At 46.4% G+C, this 24,285-nt stretch overlaps 1 protein-coding gene across 7 annotated transcripts in view; it reads left to right on the top strand.

Moving 5' to 3' along the window:
- Positions 1–23,135, top strand: part of LOC140727458 (1-acyl-sn-glycerol-3-phosphate acyltransferase gamma-like) — a 77,478-nt gene extending 54,343 nt beyond the window's left edge. For all 7 annotated transcript variants that reach the window (XM_073044767.1, XM_073044765.1, XM_073044766.1 and 4 more), the window contains exons 7-9: positions 11,462–11,537; positions 16,483–16,681; positions 19,528–23,135. In XM_073044767.1, coding sequence (XP_072900868.1) covers positions 11,462–11,537; positions 16,483–16,681; positions 19,528–19,616 — 364 coding nt within the window. In that variant the 3' untranslated portion in view covers positions 19,617–23,135. The remainder of the gene's footprint in view (positions 1–11,461; positions 11,538–16,482; positions 16,682–19,527) is intronic.
- The last annotated feature ends 1,150 nt before the right edge of the window (positions 23,136–24,285 follow it).

Here is a 24,285-nt window from a genome sequence, read left to right as displayed (position 1 = left end):
ATTGAATGGTTACTGGGCTCGTTGAGGGGGACTATTATCAGACTATTGAATGGTTACTGGGCTCGTTGAGGGGGACTGTTATCAGACTATTGAATGGTTACTGGGCTTGTTGAGGGGGACTGTTATCAGACTATTGAATGGTTACTGGACTCGTTGAGGGGGACTGTTACCAGACTATTGAATGGTTACTGGGCTCGTTGAGGGGGACTGTTATCAGACTATTGAATGGTTACTGGGCTCGTTGAGGGGGACTGTTATCAGACTTGAATGGTTACTGGGCTCGTTGAGGGGGACTATTATCAGACTATTGAATGGTTACTGGGCTCGTTGAGGGGGACTGTTATCAGACTATTGAATGGTTACTGGGCTCGTTGAGGGGGACTATTATCAGACTATTGAATGGTTACTGGGCTCGTTGAGGGGGACTGTTACCAGACTATTGAATGGTTACTGGGCTCGTTGAGGGGGACTGTTATCAGTCTATTGAATGGTTACTGGGCTCGTTGAGGGGGACTGTTACCAGACTATTGAATGGTTACTGGACTCGTTGAGGGGGACTGTTATCAGACTATTGAATGGTTACTGGGCTCGTTGAGGGGGACTGTTACCAGACTATTGAATGGTTACTGGGCTCGTTGAGGGGGACTGTTATCAGACTATTGAATGGTTACTGGGCTCGTTGAGGGGGACTGTTATCAGACTATTGAATGGTTACTGGGCTCGTTGAGGGGGACTATTATCAGACTATTGAATGGTTACTGGGCTCGTTGAGGGGGACTGTTACCAGACTATTGAATGGTTACTGGGCTCGTTGAGGGGGACTGTTATCAGACTATTGAATGTTTACTGGGCTCGTTGAGGGGGACTATTATCAGACTATTGAATGGTTACTGGGCTCGTTGAGGGGGACTGTTATCAGACTATTGAATGGTTACTGGGCTCGTTGAGGGGGACTGTTATCAGACTATTGAATGGTTACTGGGCTCGTTGAGGGGGACTGTTACCAGACTATTGAATGGTTACTGGGCTCGTTGAGGGGGACTGTTATCAGTCTATTGAATGGTTACTTGGCTCGTTGAGGGGGACTGTTACCAGACTATTGAATGGTTACTGGGCTCGTTGAGGGGGACTGTTATCAGACTATTGAATGGTTACTGGGCTCGTTGAGGGGGACTGTTATCAGACTATTGAATGGTTACTGGGCTCGTTGAGGGGGACTGTTACCAGACTATTGAATGGTTACTGGGCTCGTTGAGGGGGACTGTTATCAGACTATTGAATAGTTACTGGGCTCGTTGAGGGGGACTGTTACCAGACTATTGAATGGTTACTGGACTCGTTGAGTTGGACAGTTGTCATGGACGTTGAGACTATTATCAGACTATTGAATGGTTACTGGACTCATTGAGTTGGACCATTATCAGACTATTGAATGGTTACTGGGCTCGTTGAGGGGGACTGTTATCAGACTATTGAATGGTTACTGGGCTCGTTGAGGGGGACTGTTACCAGACTATTGAATGGTTACTGGGCTCGTTGAGGGGGACTGTTACCAAACTATTGAATGGTTACTGGGCTCGTTGAGTTGGACAGTTGTCATGGACGTTGAGACTATTATCAGGCTATTGAATGGTTACTGGACTCGTTGAGTTGGACAGTTGTCATGGACGTTGAGACTATTATCAGACTATTGAATGGTTACTGGACTCATTGAGTTGGACCATTATCAGACTATTGAATGGTTACTGGACTCGTTGAGGGGGACTGTTACCAGACTATTGAATGGTTACTGGGCTCGTTGAGGGGGACTGTTATCAGACTATTGAATGGTTACTGGGCTCGTTGAGGGGGACTGTTATCAGACTTGAATGGTTACTGGGCTCGTTGAGGGGGACTATTATCAGACTATTGAATGGTTACTGGGCTCGTTGAGGGGGACTGTTATCAGACTATTGAATGGTTACTGGGCTCGTTGAGGGGGACTGTTATCAGACTATTGAATGGTTACTGGGCTCGTTGAGGGGGACTATTATCAGACTATTGAATGGTTACTGGGCTCGTTGAGGGGGACTGTTACCAGACTATTGAATGTTTACTGGGCTCGTTGAGGGGGACTGTTATCAGTCTATTGAATGGTTACTGGGCTCGTTGAGGGGGACTGTTACCAGACTATTGAATGGTTACTGGACTCGTTGAGGGGGACTGTTATCAGACTATTGAATGGTTACTGGGCTCGTTGAGGGGGACTGTTACCAGACTATTGAATGGTTACTGGGCTCGTTGAGGGGGACTGTTATCAGACTATTGAATGGTTACTGGGCTCGTTGAGGGGGACTGTTATCAGACTATTGAATGGTTACTGGGCTCGTTGAGGGGGACTATTATCAGACTATTGAATGGTTACTGGGCTCGTTGAGGGGGACTGTTACCAGACTATTGAATGGTTACTGGGTTCGTTGAGGGGGACTGTTATCAGACTATTGAATGTTTACTGGGCTCGTTGAGGGGGACTGTTATCAGACTATTGAATGGTTACTGGGCTCGTTGAGGGGGACTGTTATCAGACTATTGAATGGTTACTGGGCTCGTTGAGGGGGACTGTTATCAGACTATTGAATGGTTACTGGGCTCGTTGAGGGGGACTGTTATCAGACTATTGAATGGTTACTGGGCTCGTTGAGGGGGACTGTTACCAGACTATTGAATGGTTACTGGGCTCGTTGAGGGGGACTGTTATCAGACTATTGAATGGTTACTGGGCTCGTTGAGGGGGACTGTTACCAGACTATTGAATGGTTACTGGGCTCGTTGAGGGGGACTGTTATCAGACTATTGAATGGTTACTGGGCTCGTTGAGGGGGACTGTTATCAGACTATTGAATGGTTACTGGGCTCGTTGAGGGGGACTGTTATCAGACTATTGAATGGTTACTGGGCTCGTTGAGGGGGACTGTTACCAGACTATTGAATGGTTACTGGGCTCGTTGAGGGGGACTGTTATCAGACTATTGAATGGTTACTGGGCTCGTTGAGGGGGACTGTTATCAGACTATTGAATGGTTACTGGGCTCGTTGAGGGGGACTATTATCAGACTATTGAATGGTTACTGGGCTCGTTGAGGGGGACTGTTACCAGACTATTGAATGGTTACTGGGCTCGTTGAGGGGGACTGTTATCAGACTATTGAATGTTTACTGGGCTCGTTGAGGGGGACTATTATCAGACTATTGAATGGTTACTGGGCTCGTTGAGGGGGACTGTTATCAGACTATTGAATGGTTACTGGGCTCGTTGAGGGGGACTGTTATCAGACTATTGAATGGTTACTGGGCTCGTTGAGGGGGACTGTTACCAGACTATTGAATGGTTACTGGGCTCGTTGAGGGGGACTGTTATCAGTCTATTGAATGGTTACTTGGCTCGTTGAGGGGGACTGTTACCAGACTATTGAATGGTTACTGGGCTCGTTGAGGGGGACTGTTATCAGACTATTGAATGGTTACTGGGCTCGTTGAGGGGGACTGTTATCAGACTATTGAATGGTTACTGGGCTCGTTGAGGGGGACTGTTACCAGACTATTGAATGGTTACTGGGCTCGTTGAGGGGGACTGTTATCAGACTATTGAATAGTTACTGGGCTCGTTGAGGGGGACTGTTACCAGACTATTGAATGGTTACTGGACTCGTTGAGTTGGACAGTTGTCATGGACGTTGAGACTATTATCAGACTATTGAATGGTTACTGGACTCATTGAGTTGGACCATTATCAGACTATTGAATGGTTACTGGGCTCGTTGAGGGGGACTGTTATCAGACTATTGAATGGTTACTGGGCTCGTTGAGGGGGACTGTTACCAGACTATTGAATGGTTACTGGGCTCGTTGAGGGGGACTGTTACCAAACTATTGAATGGTTACTGGGCTCGTTGAGTTGGACAGTTGTCATGGACGTTGAGACTATTATCAGGCTATTGAATGGTTACTGGACTCGTTGAGTTGGACAGTTGTCATGGACGTTGAGACTATTATCAGACTATTGAATGGTTACTGGACTCATTGAGTTGGACCATTATCAGACTATTGAATGGTTACTGGACTCGTTGAGGGGGACTGTTACCAGACTATTGAATGGTTACTGGGCTCGTTGAGGGGGACTGTTATCAGACTATTGAATGGTTACTGGGCTCGTTGAGGGGGACTGTTATCAGACTTGAATGATTACTGGGCTCGTTGAGGGGGACTATTATCAGACTATTGAATGGTTACTGGGCTCGTTGAGGGGGACTGTTATCAGACTATTGAATGGTTACTGGGCTCGTTGAGGGGGACTGTTATCAGACTATTGAATGGTTACTGGGCTCGTTGAGGGGGACTATTATCAGACTATTGAATGGTTACTGGGCTCGTTGAGGGGGACTGTTACCAGACTATTGAATGGTTACTGGGCTCGTTGAGGGGGACTGTTATCAGTCTATTGAATGGTTACTGGGCTCGTTGAGGGGGACTGTTACCAGACTATTGAATGGTTACTGGACTCGTTGAGGGGGACTGTTATCAGACTATTGAATGGTTACTGGGCTCGTTGAGGGGGACTGTTACCAGACTATTGAATGGTTACTGGGCTCGTTGAGGGGGACTGTTATCAGACTATTGAATGGTTACTGGGCTCGTTGAGGGGGACTGTTATCAGACTATTGAATGGTTACTGGGCTCGTTGAGGGGGACTATTATCAGACTATTGAATGGTTACTGGGCTCGTTGAGGGGGACTGTTACCAGACTATTGAATGGTTACTGGGTTCGTTGAGGGGGACTGTTATCAGACTATTGAATGTTTACTGGGCTCGTTGAGGGGGACTATTATCAGACTATTGAATGGTTACTGGGCTCGTTGAGGGGGACTGTTATCAGACTATTGAATGGTTACTGGGCTCGTTGAGGGGGACTGTTATCAGACTATTGAATGGTTACTGGGCTCGTTGAGGGGGACTGTTATCAGACTATTGAATGGTTACTGGGCTCGTTGAGGGGGACTGTTACCAGACTATTGAATGGTTACTGGGCTCGTTGAGGGGGACTGTTATCAGACTATTGAATGGTTACTGGGCTCGTTGAGGGGGACTGTTACCAGACTATTGAATGGTTACTGGGCTCGTTGAGGGGGACTGTTATCAGACTATTGAATGGTTACTGGGCTCGTTGAGGGGGACTGTTATCAGACTATTGAATGGTTACTGGGCTCGTTGAGGGGGACTGTTACCAGACTATTGAATGGTTACTGGGCTCGTTGAGGGGGACTGTTATCAGACTATTGAATAGTTACTGGGCTCGTTGAGGGGGACTGTTACCAGACTATTGAATGGTTACTGGACTCGTTGAGTTGGACAGTTGTCATGGACGTTGAGACTATTATCAGTCTATTGAATGGTTACTGGACTCATTGAGTTGGACCATTATCAGACTATTGAATGGTTACTGGGCTCGTTGAGGGGGACTGTTATCAGACTATTGAATGGTTACTGGGCTCGTTGAGGGGGACTGTTACCAGACTATTGAATGGTTACTGGGCTCGTTGAGTTGGACAGTTGTCATGGACGTTGAGACTATTATCAGGCTATTGAATGGTTACTGGACTCGTTGAGGGGGACTGTTATCAGACTATTGAATGGTTACTGGGCTCGTTGAGTTGGATAGTTGTCATGGACGTTGAGACTATTATCAGGCTATTGAATGGTTACTGGACTCGTTGAGGGGGACTGTTATCAGACTATTGAATGGTTACTGGGCTCGTTGAGTTGGACAGTTGTCATGGACGTTGAGACTATTATCAGGTTATTGAATGGTTGCCTGGTACGTTGAGTTGGACAGTTGTAATGGACGTTGAGACTATTATCAGACTATTGAATGGTTACTGGACTCGTTGAGGGGGACTGTTACCAGACTATTGAATGGTTACTGGGCTCGTTGAGGGGGGACAGTTATCAGACTATTGAATGGTTACTGGGCTCGTTGAGGGGGACAGTTATCAGACTATTGAATGGTTACTGGACTCGTTGAGGGGGACTGTTACCAGACTATTGAATGGTTACTGGGCTCGTTGAGGGGGACAGTTATCAGACTATTGAATGGTTACTGGGCTCGTTGAGGGGGACTGTTATCAGACTATTGAATGGTTACTGGGCTATTTGAGGGGGACTGTTATCAGACTATTGAATGGTTGCCTGGTACGTTGAGGTGGACAGTTGACCTTTCATCCTACCTCATTACCTTGCATTTTATTGTCTACCTGCATTGCACTTTCTACGTAACTAACCGTCTTGCACTTTCCCTTGACCCACCTCAATGTGCTGTGTAATGGAATTCTGTATGGATAGTATGTAAAACAAAACTTTTTATCTTACTTATTTCGAGACACCACATGGTAATAGGCTCTTCTGATCTAACAAGCCCATGCCACCCATTTACAATTAATCTAGTAACTAGTACGCCTTTGGACTATGAGTGGAAACGAGAGCCCCCGGAGGAAACCCACATGGTCATAGGGAGAGTGTGCAAACTCTTTCCAGACGGTGGTGGGAATTGAACTCTGCTCGCTGTGTACCAAATCAAGTGACCACTGAGTGTACATTGAAATATTCAGTGAAATGCATTGTTTGTGTCAACTGCCAACACAATCCGAAGATGTGCTGGGGACATCCTACATTTTTAAATCAGAGCAAGTGGCTGAGAGTGAAGGAGTAAGGAATCTCGGAGAGAAGCCTTTTTTTTTTACACTGCTCGGGGGAAAAAGGCTAGACTGGATAGACACGTGACGTAGAGCACCAAAAGTTTAAAAAGGCGACCACCATATTCAGCGGGCAGCAGAGTGAGAGGGAACAGAGTGGGATGGCTTTGGCTCAACAGGCTTCGGCGTGAACAGGCAGTGGCGAGGGTAGGTTCCAGTAAGTTGTTTTGTTTGTTTAGAGTAGAGAGAATGGCAGGCAGGATGTTGGAATACTCCTCTTGCAGGATGTGGGAAGTCAGGGAGACCTCTGGTGTCTCTGACAATGACACCTGCAAGAAGTGCATCCAGCTGCAGCTCCTAACGGACCATGTTAGGGAACTGGACCAGGAGCTGGATGACCTTCGGATCATTCGGGAGAATGAGGAGTTTATAGATAGTAGTTTCAGGGAGGTAGTTACGCCAAAGGAGCAGTGCACAGGTAATTGGGTTACTGTCAGGCGAGGGAAGGGGAAAGGGCAGGCAGAGCAGGGCTCCCCTGTGGCCATTCCCCTCAACAACAAGTATACCGATTTGGATACTGTTGGGGGGGGGGGGGGGGGGATGACTTACCTGGGACGAGCTGTGGCAGCCGGATCTCAGGCACTGAGTCTGGTTCTGCAGTGTAGAAGGGAGGGAGGAAGAAGAGGAGAGTGGTAGTGATAGGGGACTCCATAGTCAGGGGTACAGACAGGAGGTTCTGTGGTCGTGACAGAGACTCCCGGATGGTTTGTTGCCTCCCAGGTGCCAGGGTTAGGGATGTCTCTGATCACGTGCACAGCATTCTGAAGTGGGAGGGTGATCAGCCAGATGTCATGGTACACATCGGTACCAATGACATAGGTAGAAAGAGTGAGGAGGTCCTGAAGGGTGAGTATAGAGAGCTTGATAGGAAGTTAAAAAACAGGACCTCAAGGGTGGTAATCTCAGGATTGCTTCCTGTTACACATGCCAGTGAGGGTAAGAGTAGGATGCTCTGGCAGATGAACTGGTGTAGGGGGCAGGGTTTCAGATTTCTAGATCATTGGGACCTTTTCTGGGGCAGGTGGGACCTGTACAAGAGAGATGGGTTACACCTGAACTACAAGGGGACCAATATACTTGCAGGGAGGTTTGTTAGTGTTATTGGGGAGGGTTTAAACTAGATTTGCAGGGGGTGGGAACCAGAGTGCCAGAGTAGATAGTGGAGTGGGGGTAAAAATAAATGATGTTAACAGTTCATGCAAAGTCACAAGTAGAAGGGTTGTGAGTGGTGGTAATAATCTTCTGAGGTGTGTCTATTTCAATGCGAGGAGTATTGTGGGGAAGGCTGACAAGCTGAGGGCATGGATTGACACGTGGAATTATGACATCATAGCCATTACTGAAACTTGGCTACAGGAGGGGCAGGACTGGCAGCTTAATGTTCCAGGGTTTAGATGTTTCAGACGTGATAGAGGCAGAGGGATGAAGAATGGGGGAGTGTGGCATTGCCAGTCAGGGAAAATGTTACCTCAGTGCTCAGGCAGGACAGATTAGAGGGCTTATCTACCGAGGCCATATGGGTGGAGCTGAGAAACAGGAAAGTTATGACCACATTAATGGGTTGTATTATAGACCACCCAATAGTCAGCGAGAATTGGAGGAACAAATCTACAGAGAGATAGCAGACAACCGCAGGAAACATAAAATTGTGATAGTAGGGGATTTTAATTTTCCACATATTGATCGGGACTCCCATACTGTTAAAGGTCTAGATGGGTTAGAGTTTGTAAAAGTGTTCAGGAAAATTTTCTAAATCAATATATAGAGGTACCAACTAGAGAGGATGCAATATTAGATCTCCTATTAGGAAACGAGTTAGGACAGGTGACAGAAGTGTTTGTAGGGAAACACTTTGGTTCCAGTGATCATAACACCATTAGTTTCAACTTGATCATGGATAAAGATAGATCTGGTCCTCGGGTTGAGGTTCTAAACTGGAAAAAGGCCAAATTTGAAGAAATGTAAAAAAGGATCTAAAAAGCGTGGAGTGGGACAGGTTGTTCTCTGGCAAGGATGTGATTGGTAAGTGGGAGGCCTTCAAAGGAGAAATTTTGAGAGTGCAGAGTTTGTATGTTCCTGTCAGGATTAAAGACAAAGTGGATAAGAATAAGGAACCTTGGCTCTCAAGGGATATTGGAACTCTGATAAAGAAGAAGAGAGAGGTGTATAACATGTATAGGCAACAGGGAGCAAATAAAGTGCTTGGGGAGTATAAAAAGTGTAAAAAAAAATACTTAAGAAAGAATCAGGAGGGCTAAAAGAAGTCATGAGGTAGCTTTGGCAGTCAAGGTGAAGGATAATCCAAAGAGCTTCTACAGGTATATTAAGAGCAAAAGGATAAAATTGGTCCTCTGGAAGATCAGAGTGGTCAGCTATGTATGGAACCAAAAGAAATGGGAGAGATCTTAAATGGTTTTTTTGCATCAGTATTTACTAAGGAAACTGGCATGGAGTCAGTAGAAATGAGGTAAACAAGTAGTGAAGTCATGGAACCTATACAGATTAAAGAGGAGGAGGTGCTTGCTATCTTGAGGCAAATCAAAGTAGATAAATCCCCAGGATGTGACAGGGTATTCCCTCGGACCTTGAAGGAGACAAGTGTTGAAATTGCAGGGGCTCTGGCAGATATATTTAAAATGTCAGTATCCATGGGTCAGGAACCGGAGGACTGAAGGATAGCTCATGTTGTTCCGTTGTTTAAAAAAGGCTCTAAAAGTAATCCGGGAAATTATAGGCCAGTAAATTTAATGTCAGTAGTAGGTAAATTATTGGAAGGAGTGCTAAGAGATAGGATCTACAAGTATTTGGATATACAGGGACTTATTAGGGAGAGTCAACATGGCTTTGTGCGTGATAGGTCATGTTTAACAAATCTATTAGAGTTTTTTGAGGAGGTTACCAGGAAGGTGGATGAAGGGAAGGCAGTGGATGTTGTATACATGGACTTCAGTAAGGCCTTTGACAAGGTCCTGCATGGGAGGTTAGTTAGGAAGATTCAGTCGCTAGGTATACATGGAGAGGTAGTAAATTGGATTAGACATTGGCTCAATGGGAGAAGTCAGAGAGTGGTAATGGAGGATTGCTTCTCTGAGTGGAGGCCTGTGACAAGTGGTGTGCCACAGGGATCATTGCTGGGTCCATTGTTATTTGTCATCTATATCAATGATCTGGATGATAATGTGGCAAATTGGATCAGCAAATTTGCTGATGATACAAAGATTGGAGGTGTAGTGAACAGTGAGGAAGGTTTTCAAAGCTTGCAGAGGGATTTGGATCAACTGGAAAAATGGGCTGAAAAATGGCAGATGGAGTTTAATACAGACAAGTGTGAGGTATTGCGCTTTGGAAGGACAAACTAAGGTGGAACATACAAGGTAAATGGTAGGGCACTGAGGAATGCAGTGGAACAGAGGGATCTGGGAACACAGATACATAATTCCCTAAAAGTGGCATCACAGGCAGATAGGGTCGTAAAGAGAGCTTTTGGTACATTGGCCTCATAAATCAAAGTATTGTGTATAAGAGTTGGAATGTAATGGTGAGGTTGTATAAGAATTTGGAGTATTGTGTGCAGTTTTGGTCACTGAATTACAGGACGGATATTAATAAGGTTGAAAGATTGCAGAGAAGGTTTACAAGGATATTGCCAGTCCTTGCGAAACTGAGTTACAGAGAAAGGTTGAATAGGTTAGGACTTTATTCCCTGGAGCGTAGGAGAATGAGGGGAGATTTGATAGAGGTATATAAAATTATGATGGGTATGGATAGAGTGAATGCAAATGGGCTTTCTCCACTGAGGCTAGGGGAGAAAACAAACCAGAGGACATGGGTTAAGGGTGAAGGGGGAAAAGTATAAAGGGAACATTAGAGGGGGCTTCTTCACACAGAGAGTGGTGGGAGTGTGGAATGAGCACCAGATGAAGTGGTAAATGTGGGCTCACTTTTAACATTTAAGAAAAACTTAGACAGGTACATGGATGAGGGGGTATGGAGGGATATGGTCCAGGTGCAGGTCAGTGGGACTGGGCAGAAAAATGGTTAGGCACAGCCAAGAAGGGCCAAAAGGCCTGTTTCTGTGCTGTCATGTTCTATTGTTCTAAGTGTCACCATGCTTCTGACACCAACATAGCATGCCCACTACTCACTAACCCTAATATGTACGTCTATGGAATGTGTGAGGAAACCGGAGCACCTGGAGAAAAATAATAGTCGTAGGGAGACTGTTCAAATGCTGTACAGACAACAGTGGGAGTTGAATAGTGTTACGCCAACCTCTGTGTGCTAACATGCCATCTAGATTACTGGTGATTACTTTTCACTATCTCAGTACGAGTGGTATTACTCCAGACTACTGTCTGACTCTTAAACCTAATTCTGGTCTGCCCTTTCCAGTCTACCTTCTCACCCTCTGCTGGCATCAGAAGTGCAGTGACACTTAAAGTCATCAAAAAATGCAGCACAGAGCATGCCCTTTGACTTACCTAGTCCGTGCTGAAGTATTAGTCTTACTTGTTCTAACGACCTGCACCCAGACTTCCAGGCTGCCCTCCTCAACGCATCCTCGAACTGGTTGTTAACACGAATGACACATTTCTCAGTATGTTTTGATGTACATGTGACAAATAAAAGTTTAATTTTCTCTCTCTTAATCTTTTTCTCCCCCTTTGTTGGACAGGCGGTTTCCTCTGGAAGAGATTCCCGAAGACGAGAAGGAGTGCGCTGCGTGGCTGCACAGACTGTACCAGGAAAAGGTAGGACTCGGGCCCCGCTCCCAGGAGACACGTGAATGGAACTACCACTGGCATTTGATCTCACCAGTGGCAATCAAAGCAGATAGTTTCTCTGTGTGTTGTTACTTTCCCCTTTGCCAATCCTCACTTGATGGGGGTAGGGTGTGAATCGTCCCCACCCTTGCTGGAGGACAGGAACTGAGCTTCCCTGGGGAAATAGTTGACTCCCTCATGTTCTCCCCCTGCACCTTCCCCAGCCCGAACACTGGAACCCAGAGGCAAGTGTGGTCCGTGCTCCTGGTGATATGTTAGCAGTAGGTGAGAGTGTCGTTGCAGGAGTGAGATTGCTGCTGTTCTGTGGGAGTGTATTTGTTGTGTATATTGCTCAATTCTGCAGATGCTGGAAATCCCGAGCAACACGCACAAAATGCTAGAAGAACTCAGCTGGTCAAGCAGCATCTATGGAGGGGAATAAACAGTTGACGTTTTTGGCCAAGACCCTTTAGGATTATAACGAAAGGGTGCAGAAGACAGAATAAGGAGGTGTGGGGGAAGGGGAGGAGCTCAAGTTGACAAGACCAGGTGAGGGGGAAAGTGGGAGGGTATAGGCTTCACCTGTTACATGCCAGTTTGTACTCTGCCTTAGACCATAAGACATAGGAGCATTTAGCCCATCGAGTTTGCTCCGCCATTCCATCGTGGCCAATCCTGGATCCCACTCAAACCCATACACCTACCTTCTCGCCATATCCTTTGATTCCCTGATTATCAACTTCCACCTCAAATATACCCACGGACTTGGCCTCCACTGCAGTCTGTTGCAGAGCATTCCACAGACTCACTACTCTCTGGCCAAGAAGATTCCTCCCTACCACTGTTCTAAATGGTTGCCACTCAATTTTGAGGCTGTCCCCTCTAGTTGTGGATACCCCCACCAGAGGGACCATCCTCTCCACATCCACCTTATCTAGTCCTTTCAACATTTGGTAGGTTTCAATCAGATCCCACTGCATTCTTCTAAATTCTGGTGAGTACAGGCTCAAAGCTGCCAAACAGTCCTTTAATTCCCAGAACCATCCTCGTGAACCTCCTCTGGACTCTCTCCAATGACAACACATCCTTTCTGAGATATGGGGCCCAAAACTGTTGACAATACTCCAAGTGCAACCTGACTAGTGTCTTATAAAGTCTCAGCATTATCTCCTTGCTTTTATATTCTATTCCCCTTGAAATAAATGCCAACGTTGCATTTGCCTTCTTTATCACAAAATCTTCGGGGAGTCATGCACAAGGACTCCCAAGTCCCTCTGCACCTCTGATGTTTGAATTTTCTCCTAGGTTATAACACCACTGTTCCTTTTACCAAAGCACATTATCATACATTTCCCAACTCTATATTCCATCTGCCACTTTTTTTGCCCATTCTTCCAATTTGTTTTAAGTCCTGCTGCAAACACATTGCTTCCTCAGCACTACCTACCCCTCCACCTATCTTCATATCATCCGCAAACTTTGCCACAAAGTGATCAATTCTATTATCCAAATCATTGACAAACAATGTGAAAAGTAGTGGTCCCAATACTGACCCCTGAGGAACTCCACTAGTCACTGGCAGCAAACCAGAAAAGGCCCCTTTATTCCCACTCGGTGCCTCCTGCCTGTCAGCCATTCCTCTGTCTATGTCAATACCTTTCCTGTAATGCCATAGGGTTTTGTTAAGCAGCCTCATGTGACACCTTTATCATGTGCTTTCAAAAACCCAAGTAAATGATATCCACTGCCTCTCCTTTGTCCATCCTGCTTGTTACTTCCTCAAAGAACTCTAACAGATTTGTCAGGCAAGATTTCCCTTTACAGAAACCATGCTGACTTTAATTTTATCATTAGTCTCCAAGTACACAAAATCTCATCCTTAATAATAGACTCCAACTTTCTCAGCCGCTGAGGTTAGGCTAACAAGCCTGTAATTTATTTTTGTCTTCCTCCCTTCTTAAAGAGTGGAGTGACATTTCCCATCTTCCAGTCCTCTGGGGCCATGCCAGAATCAAGTGATTCTTGAAAGACCACGACCAATGCATCCGTTATCTCTTCAGCAACTTCTCTCAGGACTCTGGGATATCGTTCATCTGGTCCAGGTGACCAATCCACCTTAAGAACTTTGAGTTTGTCCAGCACTTTTTCCTTTATTATAGCAATGGCACTCACTTCTGCTCCCTGACAGTGAAGACAGATGTAAAGTACCCATTATGTTCATCTGCCATTTCCTTGGCCCCCATTACTACCTCACCAGCATCATTTTCCAGTGGTCCAATGTCAACTCTCACCTCCCTTTTACTCTTTATATAACGTAAAAAGAAGTTTCGTATCCTGCTTTATATTATTGACTAGTTAGCCCTCATATTTCATCTTTTTCCTTCTGGCTTTTTTAGTTGCAGTTTATTGGATTTTAAAAGCTTTCCAATCATCTAACTTCCCACTCACTTTTGCTGCCTTGTATGCCCTTTTCTTGGCTTTTATGCAGTAGTTAACTTCCCTTGTCAGCCACGGTTGCCTACCCCTGCCATTTGAGAACTACTTCCTCTGTGGGACATATCTATCCTGCACCGTGTGAATTATTCCCAGAAACTTCAGCCTCCTCTGCTCTGCCATCACCCCCACCAGTATCCTCCTCCAATCCACCTGGGCAAGCTCCTCTCTCATGCCTCTGTAATTCCCTTTATTCCATTGTGATACTGAAACATGTGTATTATGCTTCTCCCTCTCAAATTGCAGTGTGAATTCAGTCTTATTAGGATCACCGTCTCCTTGGGGTTTCTTTACATTAGGCTCCCTAATAAGAACTGAGTTATTACACAACACTCAATTTAAGTTGGCCTTTCCCCAAGTAGGTTCATGCACAAGCTGTTCTAAAAAGCCATCTTGCAGGCATTCAACAAATTCCCTGTCTTGTGATCCAACACCAACCTGATTTTACTGTATACTGGACCAGCAGTTATGGTTGAAATGACAATTAAAGCAACGTGCGAATTGCTGTAATGGTACAAAGGGCCGGACTTCCCGCTCCTCCGCAAACTCTCAGAATCAGATTTAGTATCACAGTCTTGTTTTCTGGCAGCAGTACAGTGCAAAACATAAAATTATGATAACTTACAAAACAGAGTGAATAACACAGATGGGAAGAGATCATGAGCCAGAGTTGACGGATTGTTCAGAAATCTGATGGCAAAGGGAAGAAACTGTCTCTAAATCATTGAGCATGGGATCTTCAGGCCTCTGTACCTCCCCCCTGATCCCAGCAGTGAGAAGGTGGCATGTCCTGAATGGTCAACAACACACACAAAATGCTGGTGGAACACAGCAGGTAAGGCAGCATCTATAGGAGAAGCACTGTCGACGTTTCGGGCCGAGACCCTTCGTCAGGTCTTCTGAAGATGTCGTGTATTCAGGCATAGCTAGTGCCCATAATGGAGCTGGCTGAGTTTACAAGTTCCTTCAGCTTTTTCTGATCATGTGCAGTGGCTCCTCCATCACAGGCAGTGATGAAACCAGTTAGAATGCTCTCCATGGTAGAAATTTGAGAGAGTCTGTGTTGACATATCAATACTTCTCAAATTCCTAATGAAATATAGTCACTGTCGTGCCTTCTTTGTAATTGCGTCAATATGCTGAGCCCTGGAGAGATGTTCAGAGACGTTAACACCTGGTAACTCAAAACTACTCCCCCCTTTCACTGATCCCTCTGAGGATCGGTTCGTGTTCCATCGTCTTACCCTTTCTGAAATCCACAATCAATTCTTCCGTCTTACAGACATTAAGTGCAAGGTTGTTGCTATGATTCAACTCAAGCTGATATATCGCACTCCTGTGCATCACCTCATCACTATCTGAAATTCTATCAACAATAGTTGTATCATCAGCAAATTTATAGATGGCATTTGAACTGTACCTAGTCACACAGTCCTGGATGTAGAGAGAGCCAGAGCAGTGGGCTAAGCACACATCCATGAGGTGCACCAGTGTTGATCATCAGTGAGGAGGGGATGTTATTTCCAGTCTGTGCAGACTGCAGTCTCCCAGTAAGGAAGTCAAGAATCCAGCTGCAGAGGGAGGTTCAGAGGCCTGGCTTTTGATACTTATTGATTAGGATTGAGGTTGTGATTAGCTGAGCACTGACCTATAATCAATAAAAGCAGCCTGACATGGGTATGCTGTTGTCCAAATGGTCCAAGGTGGAATGAAGAGCAAGTGAGATTATATCTGTTGTAGACCTATTGTAGTGATAGGCAAACTGCACTGGTGCAGGTCTCTGCTGAGGCAGGAGTTGATTCTGGCCATGACCAACCTCTCAAAGCACTTCATCATAGGTGGTGTGAGTGTGGCTAAGGGATAGTCATTGAGGCAGCTCACCCTGGGCACTGGAATGATTGTCACCCTTTTGAAACAGGTGGAAACCTCTGACTTCAGCAGTGAGAGATTTGAAGCTGTCCTTGAACACTCCCACCAGTTGGTTGGCACAGGTTTTCAGAGCCTTACCAGGTACACCATCAGGGTGTGATGTCTTGCGAAGGGTTTGCCCTTTTGAAAGATGTTTTGACATCACTCTTTGAGACAGAGATCACAGGGTCAGCAGATGCTGCAGAGATTTGCACAGGTGTAGTTTTAATCTCCTTTTCAAAGCGTGGGAAGAGGGCATAGTCTGGATGGTGGGGGTCTTTGATGGATGCTGCTTTCTTGTGGTAGCACTCCATGTAAATATGCTTAATGGTGATGACAGCTTTGCCTGTGATGGACTGGGCTGTTTCCGGAGATTTTCTGGAGACTCTTCCATTCCTGGGCATTGATTCAACCAGTCAGGATACTCTTTGACTACAATATTACTAGTACAATAACGTGCATCTGTAAAAGCTGCTCGTGAGCCTTTCCAGTATTGCCAGTTTAATGGGTTTGCTTGCTTCTGGTTTCACAGGACGCTCTGCAGGAGCAATACAACAAGGAAGGCACGTTCCCTGGACAACGGATTCAGCCCCGCCGCCGGCCGTGGCCCTTCCTTAACTGGCTCTTCTGGGTGGTGGTACTGCTGACGCCGCTCTTCAGCTTCACAGTCGGAGTGTTTGTCAGTGGGTCCCCGGTCCTGATCTGCTCATTCCTGCTGCTTGTCGGTGCAGGTAGACTCCTCAGTACACTCTACCGGGGGTGGACACTGCCCATGGGCTGGTGGGGGAAGGGGAGCATTTGGAACGAGGGAGCACGTGTGAATCAGAATCAGGTTTATCATCACCAGTGTATGCCATCAAATTCATTGTTTTACAGCAGATCAGTGCAGGCCCTCCATTGATCATGGATGTTGCTGTCATACACAAGCCAGGGCAGTACGATATGGAGAGTGAGCTCCCCCACTCCATGCTGCTGATGAATCCAAAGGAAAGGCAGAAACCGATAAGGTTTGGCACCAGAGGCAACGCAGGAGTTGCCAGTCAGTGTAAACTCAACGTAGGACTGCTTTTGGCGATTCCGGCTCCAAATTTTAACTTGTGATTTACTGCCAAAGCGTCTCTCCGTGAGTGGGTGTAGCCACAAGGCAGGGGAGCTTTGAGATCAGAGTTTTTCTTCTTGATGAGCTGTGGGGCCCCATCTGCCTGATGTGACTGGTTTTAAGGTGCCAGTAACCCACCTTTTTCCCTTCTCCTGTCAGTAGAAATGGTTCTGCCGGGCTTAGTAGTTAAGCCGGACGTGAAAGCCAAGAGCTGGACTTGGGTGAGAAGCTGTTTGAGACACTCGCCATTGGGAGCATTCATTAGGCAGTGGGAGCTTGTCAGCTGAAGGGCCTGTACTGTTTTGTACTGTTCTATGTTCAATATTAATTGGCAGATTGTTACATGGGTAACATGGAGATGAGTTAATTGTCATTTGGACAAGAGCATGTCTGCACAGGTGTAATGGAAAACCTATTTGCAGCAGCATCTGAGGCACAGAGCATCAAATATACAGCATTCACTGCGTAAATATAAACAAGAAGGAATCAGTTTGTACAAAAGTCCATTATAGTGCAAAGTGTAATTAAAATCATAGAGCACTAATACAGAGAAACAGGCCCTTCAGCCCATCTAGTCCATGCTGAACTGTTAAGCTGCCTAAACCCATTGACCTGTACCAGGATCGAAGCCCTCCACACCCCTGCCATCCATGTATGTATCCAAGCTTCTCTTAAATGCTTCAATCGAATCCATATCCACCACTTGCACCGGCAGCTCGTTCTACACTCTCACCACCCTCTGAGTGAAGAAGTTCCCTCTCATGTTCCCCTTAAATATTTCACCTTTCACCCTTAACCCATAACCTCTAGTTCTAGTCTCACCTTTCACCCTATCTATACCCCTCTAAATTTTGTATAAGATCATTCATTTGTTCAGATTAGTGCCACATGGCAGGGATGAGAGTGCATCCTGTGAATATGTTCAGTGGAGGTGGGGAAGAATTTACCCAAAGGTTTGGGGTCTCAAGCTCAGCAAGTGAAGCAGCAGATGAGTGTTGGGAGGTCCTGGACAAAGAGCGGCTTGTCCGACACTCAAACTAGAGCTTGTACAGACTGACGATGAGGTCATAGTGAAACCGGTCAAGGTGCATCATCAATGTGAAGTTCAGAAGTCAAGAAACAGGAGGAGATATTGGTCCTTTTTCAGGAGATAGACCATATGGTCTTATAAAACACACGTCTTATCCAAGGATTTATCTGAACAGTAGACCCCAGTTCTAGACTGGAGGTCTTGGCTTATTAGGAGAGACTGGACAGGCTGGGACTGTTTTCTCTGGAGTTTTGGAGGCTGAGGGGTGATCTTACAGAGGTTTATAAACTCAAGAAATTTATTATTACCATTACATGTACCAAGGCTTAGTGAAAAGCTGTTCATACAGATCAGATCATTACATAGAACACCTACATCTAACCCTTCCCTCCTACTTAGCCCGCCTTTTTTTCCCTTTTATCCATGTGCTTATCTAAGAGTCTCTTAAGTGCCCTTAATTTATCTGAAATCTCCTCTGCACCCCCTCTGAAGCCTCCACATCCTTCCTATAATGTGGCGACCAGAAATGAACACAATATTCCAAGTGTGGTGTAACCAGAGTTTTACGTTGCCTCCTGGCTCTTGAAGGCAATCCGCTGACTGATGAATGCCAACATACCAGAGGGCACAGCACGTTAACCTGCGTGGCATCTTTAAGGGATCAGGGTTCAAACTACGGAGGAAGTGCAGTGCAGGCAGACAGTGAGGTAGACTGTGAGACCAAGAGTCCATCTTATCGTACGAAGGAGCCATTTAATAATCTTATTAAAGTGGGGTAGACGCTATTCTTGAGCCTCGTAGCATGTGCTCTTTGAGGCTTTTGTATCTTCTGCCCTATGGGAGAGAGGAGAGAATATCCACAGACAATCTTTTTTCCAGGGTGTAAGTATCAAGTGCTGGAGGACGTGCACATAAAGTGAGATGGGGAAAGTTTAAAGGAGGTGGGTGAAGCAAGTTATTTTCTCACACAGAGCGATGGGTGTCTGGAACAGACTGCAGGGGTAGTGGTGGAAGCAGATATGGCGGTGGTGTTTGAGAAGCTTTTAGACAGGCACATGAATAGAGGGATAATAGATCATGCACAGGCAGTAGGGATTTAGTTAAGTTTACTTATTTAGAGATGCAGGGCAGACCAATGATTTGCACTGCCCAGCAACCCCAGGATTAACCCCAGCCCAATCACAGGACAATTTAAGTGACCAATTAACCCACTAACAGTACATGTAAGGACTGTGGGAGGAAACCAGAGCACCTGGCAGAAACCCACATGCTCACGGGAGAAACTGTACAAACATACTGAGAGGACTCTGGAATTAAACCAGGACACTCCAAGCTGTAATAGCATGGCACTAACCACTACACTGCTGTGACTGTTTGGGTAGAGTTCAGTGTAAACGTGTTGTTCTGTACTGTTGTGTGTAATATTATCCCTTTTCCCTGTTTCACAGCCTCATTTTGTGTGCGACGGCTGATCGGAGTGACGGAAATCGGAAAAGGTTCAAGCTATGGAAACCAGGAATTCAAGAAGGCAATATAGAGACATTAACAGACACCTATTTACCGAGATAACTCTGTGACTCTGGGAATGTTCCACTCTCCTCCACCTACAATAACTAACTAGCAACAGGGGCCAAGAACCAGCTACTCCACGGTCTGCCGATGGACAGTGACCACCCAGTCCACTCTCAGCCCACCATCCCTACACCCCAACAAACCCAGGCTCGTCCATCCCCTCCCCACACTTCTGCTGGTGTTCACCTCTTCCTCCCCACTTTCCCAGCGTCAATCAGCTCTGTACCCCTACCTCCACTTACTGGCAACTGGGGTTAACCAAAGGCTGAGCTCAAAGACTAGCTTGTAGAGTCTCGGCCCATGAGTGCAGCAGGAAATCCATCCCTCCCCTTCCTCTTCCCCTCCTCCCACCCATGAGTGCAGCAGGAAATCCATCCCTCCCCTTCCTCTTCCCCTCCTCCCACCCATGAGTGCAGCAGGAAATCCATCCCTCCCCTTCCTCTTCTCCTCCTCCCACCCATGAGTGCAGCAGGAAATCCATCCCTCCCCTTCCTCTTCCCCTCCTCCCACCCATTAGTGCAGCAGGGAATCCCTCTCTCTCAGTATTTCCCTTTTCGCTCTTTTCATTTTCTTTCTTATCCTCTCTCTTTCATGCCTTCCCTCACCCCTTCTCTTTCCCTTTCTTTGTCTTTCTCTCAAATTGGCTCCTCCCCACCCCTCTCTTGCTGTTTTTCCCTCTCTCCAAGTCTCTTTATCAGTCCATCTATCTTCCCTCTTTGTGATATCTCCTCCCTATCCACCTCTTTCAAACTCCTCTCTATCTATCCATCTATCTTCAACCCCCTCCTCTCTATATATCTTTCTGTCTTCAACACCCCACCTCTATATCTCTCCCTGTCCTTCTCTCAATCCCCCCTCTCCATTCCTCTCCCCATCCTTCCTTCTACAGTTTACCTGTTCTAGTTCTAAGATTCTTCCTGGATTCGTGCTCAGATCTGAGGTGTATGTATTGGTTAAATCATGTAACTACCTTTGGTCTGACCCAAAATGATGATAGAATTGTATTTGTGGGTGTTAGGCTGGCTTTATCACACACAAACACCTTGGTTCTAGCCAGTTACTGTCTGGCTGTGTCTGTGTGTGTGTGTGTGTCTGTGTGACCATCCCTGCTACAGGTCAGTGTGTGTGTGTGACTGTCCCTGGTGGTCCTTCCACCCTCTCTAGGGCCAGCGCAGTCTGGGCAAACCTGCCTGACGCAATAAAATCCACGTCAACCTTCTGACTGCGAGTGATATTACAGCGAACATGGTGAACGTCTGCCTGTTGACAGCACACTGTTAACAGTGTACTGAAGACGTGGTTTTCAGTGGTTCATCTTGCGTTGCAGTGTTAACTCCTTTGGAAACTCCGTAAATTGAAACAACGGTTTATCTCCCCACTGACCCACCCAGCAGCAAGCAGGTGTAGCCTCCACCTGAAGGAGATTTGGTTGTAGGAACAGCAGAGTTCATTATTAATTTATCCCCATCTCTGTAACCAACAGACAGAGCAGTGCCAGGGAGGTTCACACAGTGCCCACTCCCACACCCACTTTCCTGTTGCTCAGTTCCAGCAGGAGCACTCTGAGAATGGTCTACACTACTTTCTGCTGGGAATGTTGTGTGGATCTCCCTGTTTCTGCCTCGCCTGTCCTGCCACTGGTTTGCAAGTGAAGGCGCCATGGATCCCAGCTCCCAGCTGCTGCACTCATTACCTCTCCCATCCCTCCGCCCCTGAGAGTACAGATACTGATACCCCACAATGAGAGTCTGTTGCTCTCCTCCTCTACCCACTTGTCCCTTCCTTGGCCCAAACCATCGCCCTCCTCCCTCCCCACATCCAAACGTGACTGTTTTCTCTCCCTCGCCCCTTCCCTCCTTCCTTTCTTGTCAGCACACTGACCACATCCTCACTTAAACACGGGGTAATTTTTAGAAGGAGCCAGTTCAAAATAAAACGTCCAGTGTTTGATTGACCACCGGGGGAGGGGGGAACGAATCCACAGGAGGAGCAATGCTGGTTGAGGGAGCGAAGCCACCCGTGCTTTTCTTGTAAACAGCTCATGGTGATTTAGTGAAAGATACTGGACCGAGAATGGGGTATGGACACCCTCAGTCAGACCAGAGTGACAGACAAGAGAATAGGAACATTCCCCATTAGAAACTGAGCCTATGCAGAGGGGGCTTCACTCTGTATCTAACTGTCCCTGTCCTGCGAGTGTATGATGGGACAGTGTAGACGGAGCTTCACTCTGTATCTAACTGTCCCTGTCCTGGGAGTGTGTGATGGACAGTGCAGAGGGAGCTTCACTCTGTATCTAACTGTCCCTGTCCTGGGAGTGTGTGATGGGACAGTGTAGAGGGAGCTTCACTCTGTATCTAACTGCCCCTGCCCTGGGAGTGTGTGATGGGACAGTGTAGAGGGTGTTTCACTCTGTAGCTAACTGTTCCTGCTCCCATACAGAATATGATCTATTTCTAGAGCCTTTAATGACGAAATATTTATTCTGCACTGACATCCCTCCCCTCTGTAAACAAATAATTCACTGAAAGCATTGACATGATTGTTTTTATAATATGTTAGTTCATTTCAATAAAGGAGTACAATAACTGGTAAACTTGGGCTGTGGGTAGATCCATGCAGACAGGTGACAGGTTTCCAATCCTTTGGGTTGAGAGAGATGTCTGTTCCACCCAGCACTGCATCAGGGTTGGTATCACTCGAGGTGAAGTGCTCTTTTTTGCCCTCACCCACCCCAGTTCATCTGGGTTACATGCCCCTCTGCAGGTAAGGTGGGCCCACTCTGCCTGAGGTGAAGATAAGACACAGGAGCAGAATTAGGCCATTTGGTGCATCAAGTCTGCTCCGCCATTCCATCATGGCTGATTCTCCTACCTGCTTCCTATAACCATTGACACCCTGACTTATCATGAACCTCTGCTTTAAATATATCCAATGATTTAGCCTCTACAGCCATCTGTGGCAATGAACTCCACAGATTCACCACCCTCTGGCTAAAGAAATTTCTCCTCATGTCTGTTCTAACTGGATGCCTGTTTGTTCTGAGGCTGTGCCCTCTAGTCCTTTGTAGGAAACATCTTGTCCACATCCACTCTATCTTGACCTTTCAATATTCAGCAGGTTTACCATGAGTTTCCCCTTCATTCTTCTGAACTCTAGCGAGTACAGGCCCAGAGTCATCAAATGCTCCTCTTACCATTGTAAATACCTTAAGGCTGTGCTGATTTGTATGTTCTGGGCTTTGGGGCTGTAGATGGGGGCTGAGCTGTTGTACGGCAAGACATGGCAATACCTTTCCGGTCTTCCACTACTGATCCCCGCTTCTCCCCATCTCTGCATGTCCGACAGTATCATGCACTTAACACAAGGACTTCAGGGAATGCCGCACTGTCAGCGGATAAACCGTGCCGCGGTTCCCAGGACCGTGGGCACCTGTCGCGTCCATCCTGCATTTCAGAATAAAGGAATAAATTATTTCACTCTTCCCCCGACTCAGGTCTGCTGCTGTGGGTTCACCCCTGACATGAGGTGGGGGGACATGGGACAGACATAGAGGCTGGTGCACTGGTCATGAAAGCTGGGTGGTATTTACACTGAGGAACCAGGAACACTGCCTCAGCAGCTCTGATACGGACGAGAGCACTTCCTCCAACCCCTTCATGTTAATAAGTGGTTTCCTTCTGTGGTGCTCTCAGCTCTCTGAACAAGGTGTTCAAATCTTTTCCACACCTGGAGTATTGTGTTCGGGTCTGGTCGCCTCTTTTGTCGAAGAATATGGAAGCTTTCGAGAAGAAGCAGAGGAGATTTACTAGGATGCTGTTTGGATTAGAGAACATGTCTGATGAAGATAAGCTGAGTGAACTAGGTTTTTTCTCCCGTTAAATGAAGGAGGATGAGAGGTGCTTGACAGAGGTGCACAGGATGATAAAAGGCATAGATGGAGTGGACAGGCAGTAACTTCCCCAGGGCAGAAATGGCTAATACAAGGTGATTTGGAGGTAAGTATATGTCAGAGGTAGGTATTGTTCACACAGAGTGTAGTGAAGATGTTTGGCACTTCATCAGTCAGAACACTGGGAGTTGGGACGTTATACTGCTATTGTATAAGATGTTGGTGAGGCCACACTTGGAGACATGTCTACAGTTTTGATCACCCTGTTTATAGGAAAGTCATGGTGAAACTGGAAAGAGTGAAGAAAAGATTTATGAGGATGTTTCCCTGCAGAGAGGGCCCGAGTTATAGGGAGAGATTGGCCATGCTGGGTCTTCATTCCTTGGAACGTTGGAGAATGAGGGGTAAAGTTACAGAAGTGTTTAAAATTGAGTAGTGTAAATATGATGGATGGCAATGGTTTTTCCCCAGGATAGCAGAGTCCAAAACTAGGGTCAGAGGGGAGAGATTTAAAAGGGGCAGCATTTTCACCCAGATGCTGGTGAGTGTACGGAATAAACTGCTAGAGCAAGTGGTTGAGGCTGGTGCATTTAAAAGCACTTGAACGGTACATTGGGGGGGTGGCGGTCATGAAGGGCCTAGCTGGTTGGGTCAAAATTAGAGTTGGTTTATTATTGGCACACATTGAAATCCAGTGAAAAGCTTGTCTTGCATATGGTGCATACAGGTCAGTTCATTACAC

The sequence above is a fragment of the Hemitrygon akajei genome, chromosome 5 (assembly GCF_048418815.1).
Source record: "Hemitrygon akajei chromosome 5, sHemAka1.3, whole genome shotgun sequence".
Classification (NCBI taxonomy): domain Eukaryota; kingdom Metazoa; phylum Chordata; class Chondrichthyes; order Myliobatiformes; family Dasyatidae; genus Hemitrygon; species Hemitrygon akajei.
This window is presented reverse-complemented; position numbering and strand designations above follow the sequence as displayed.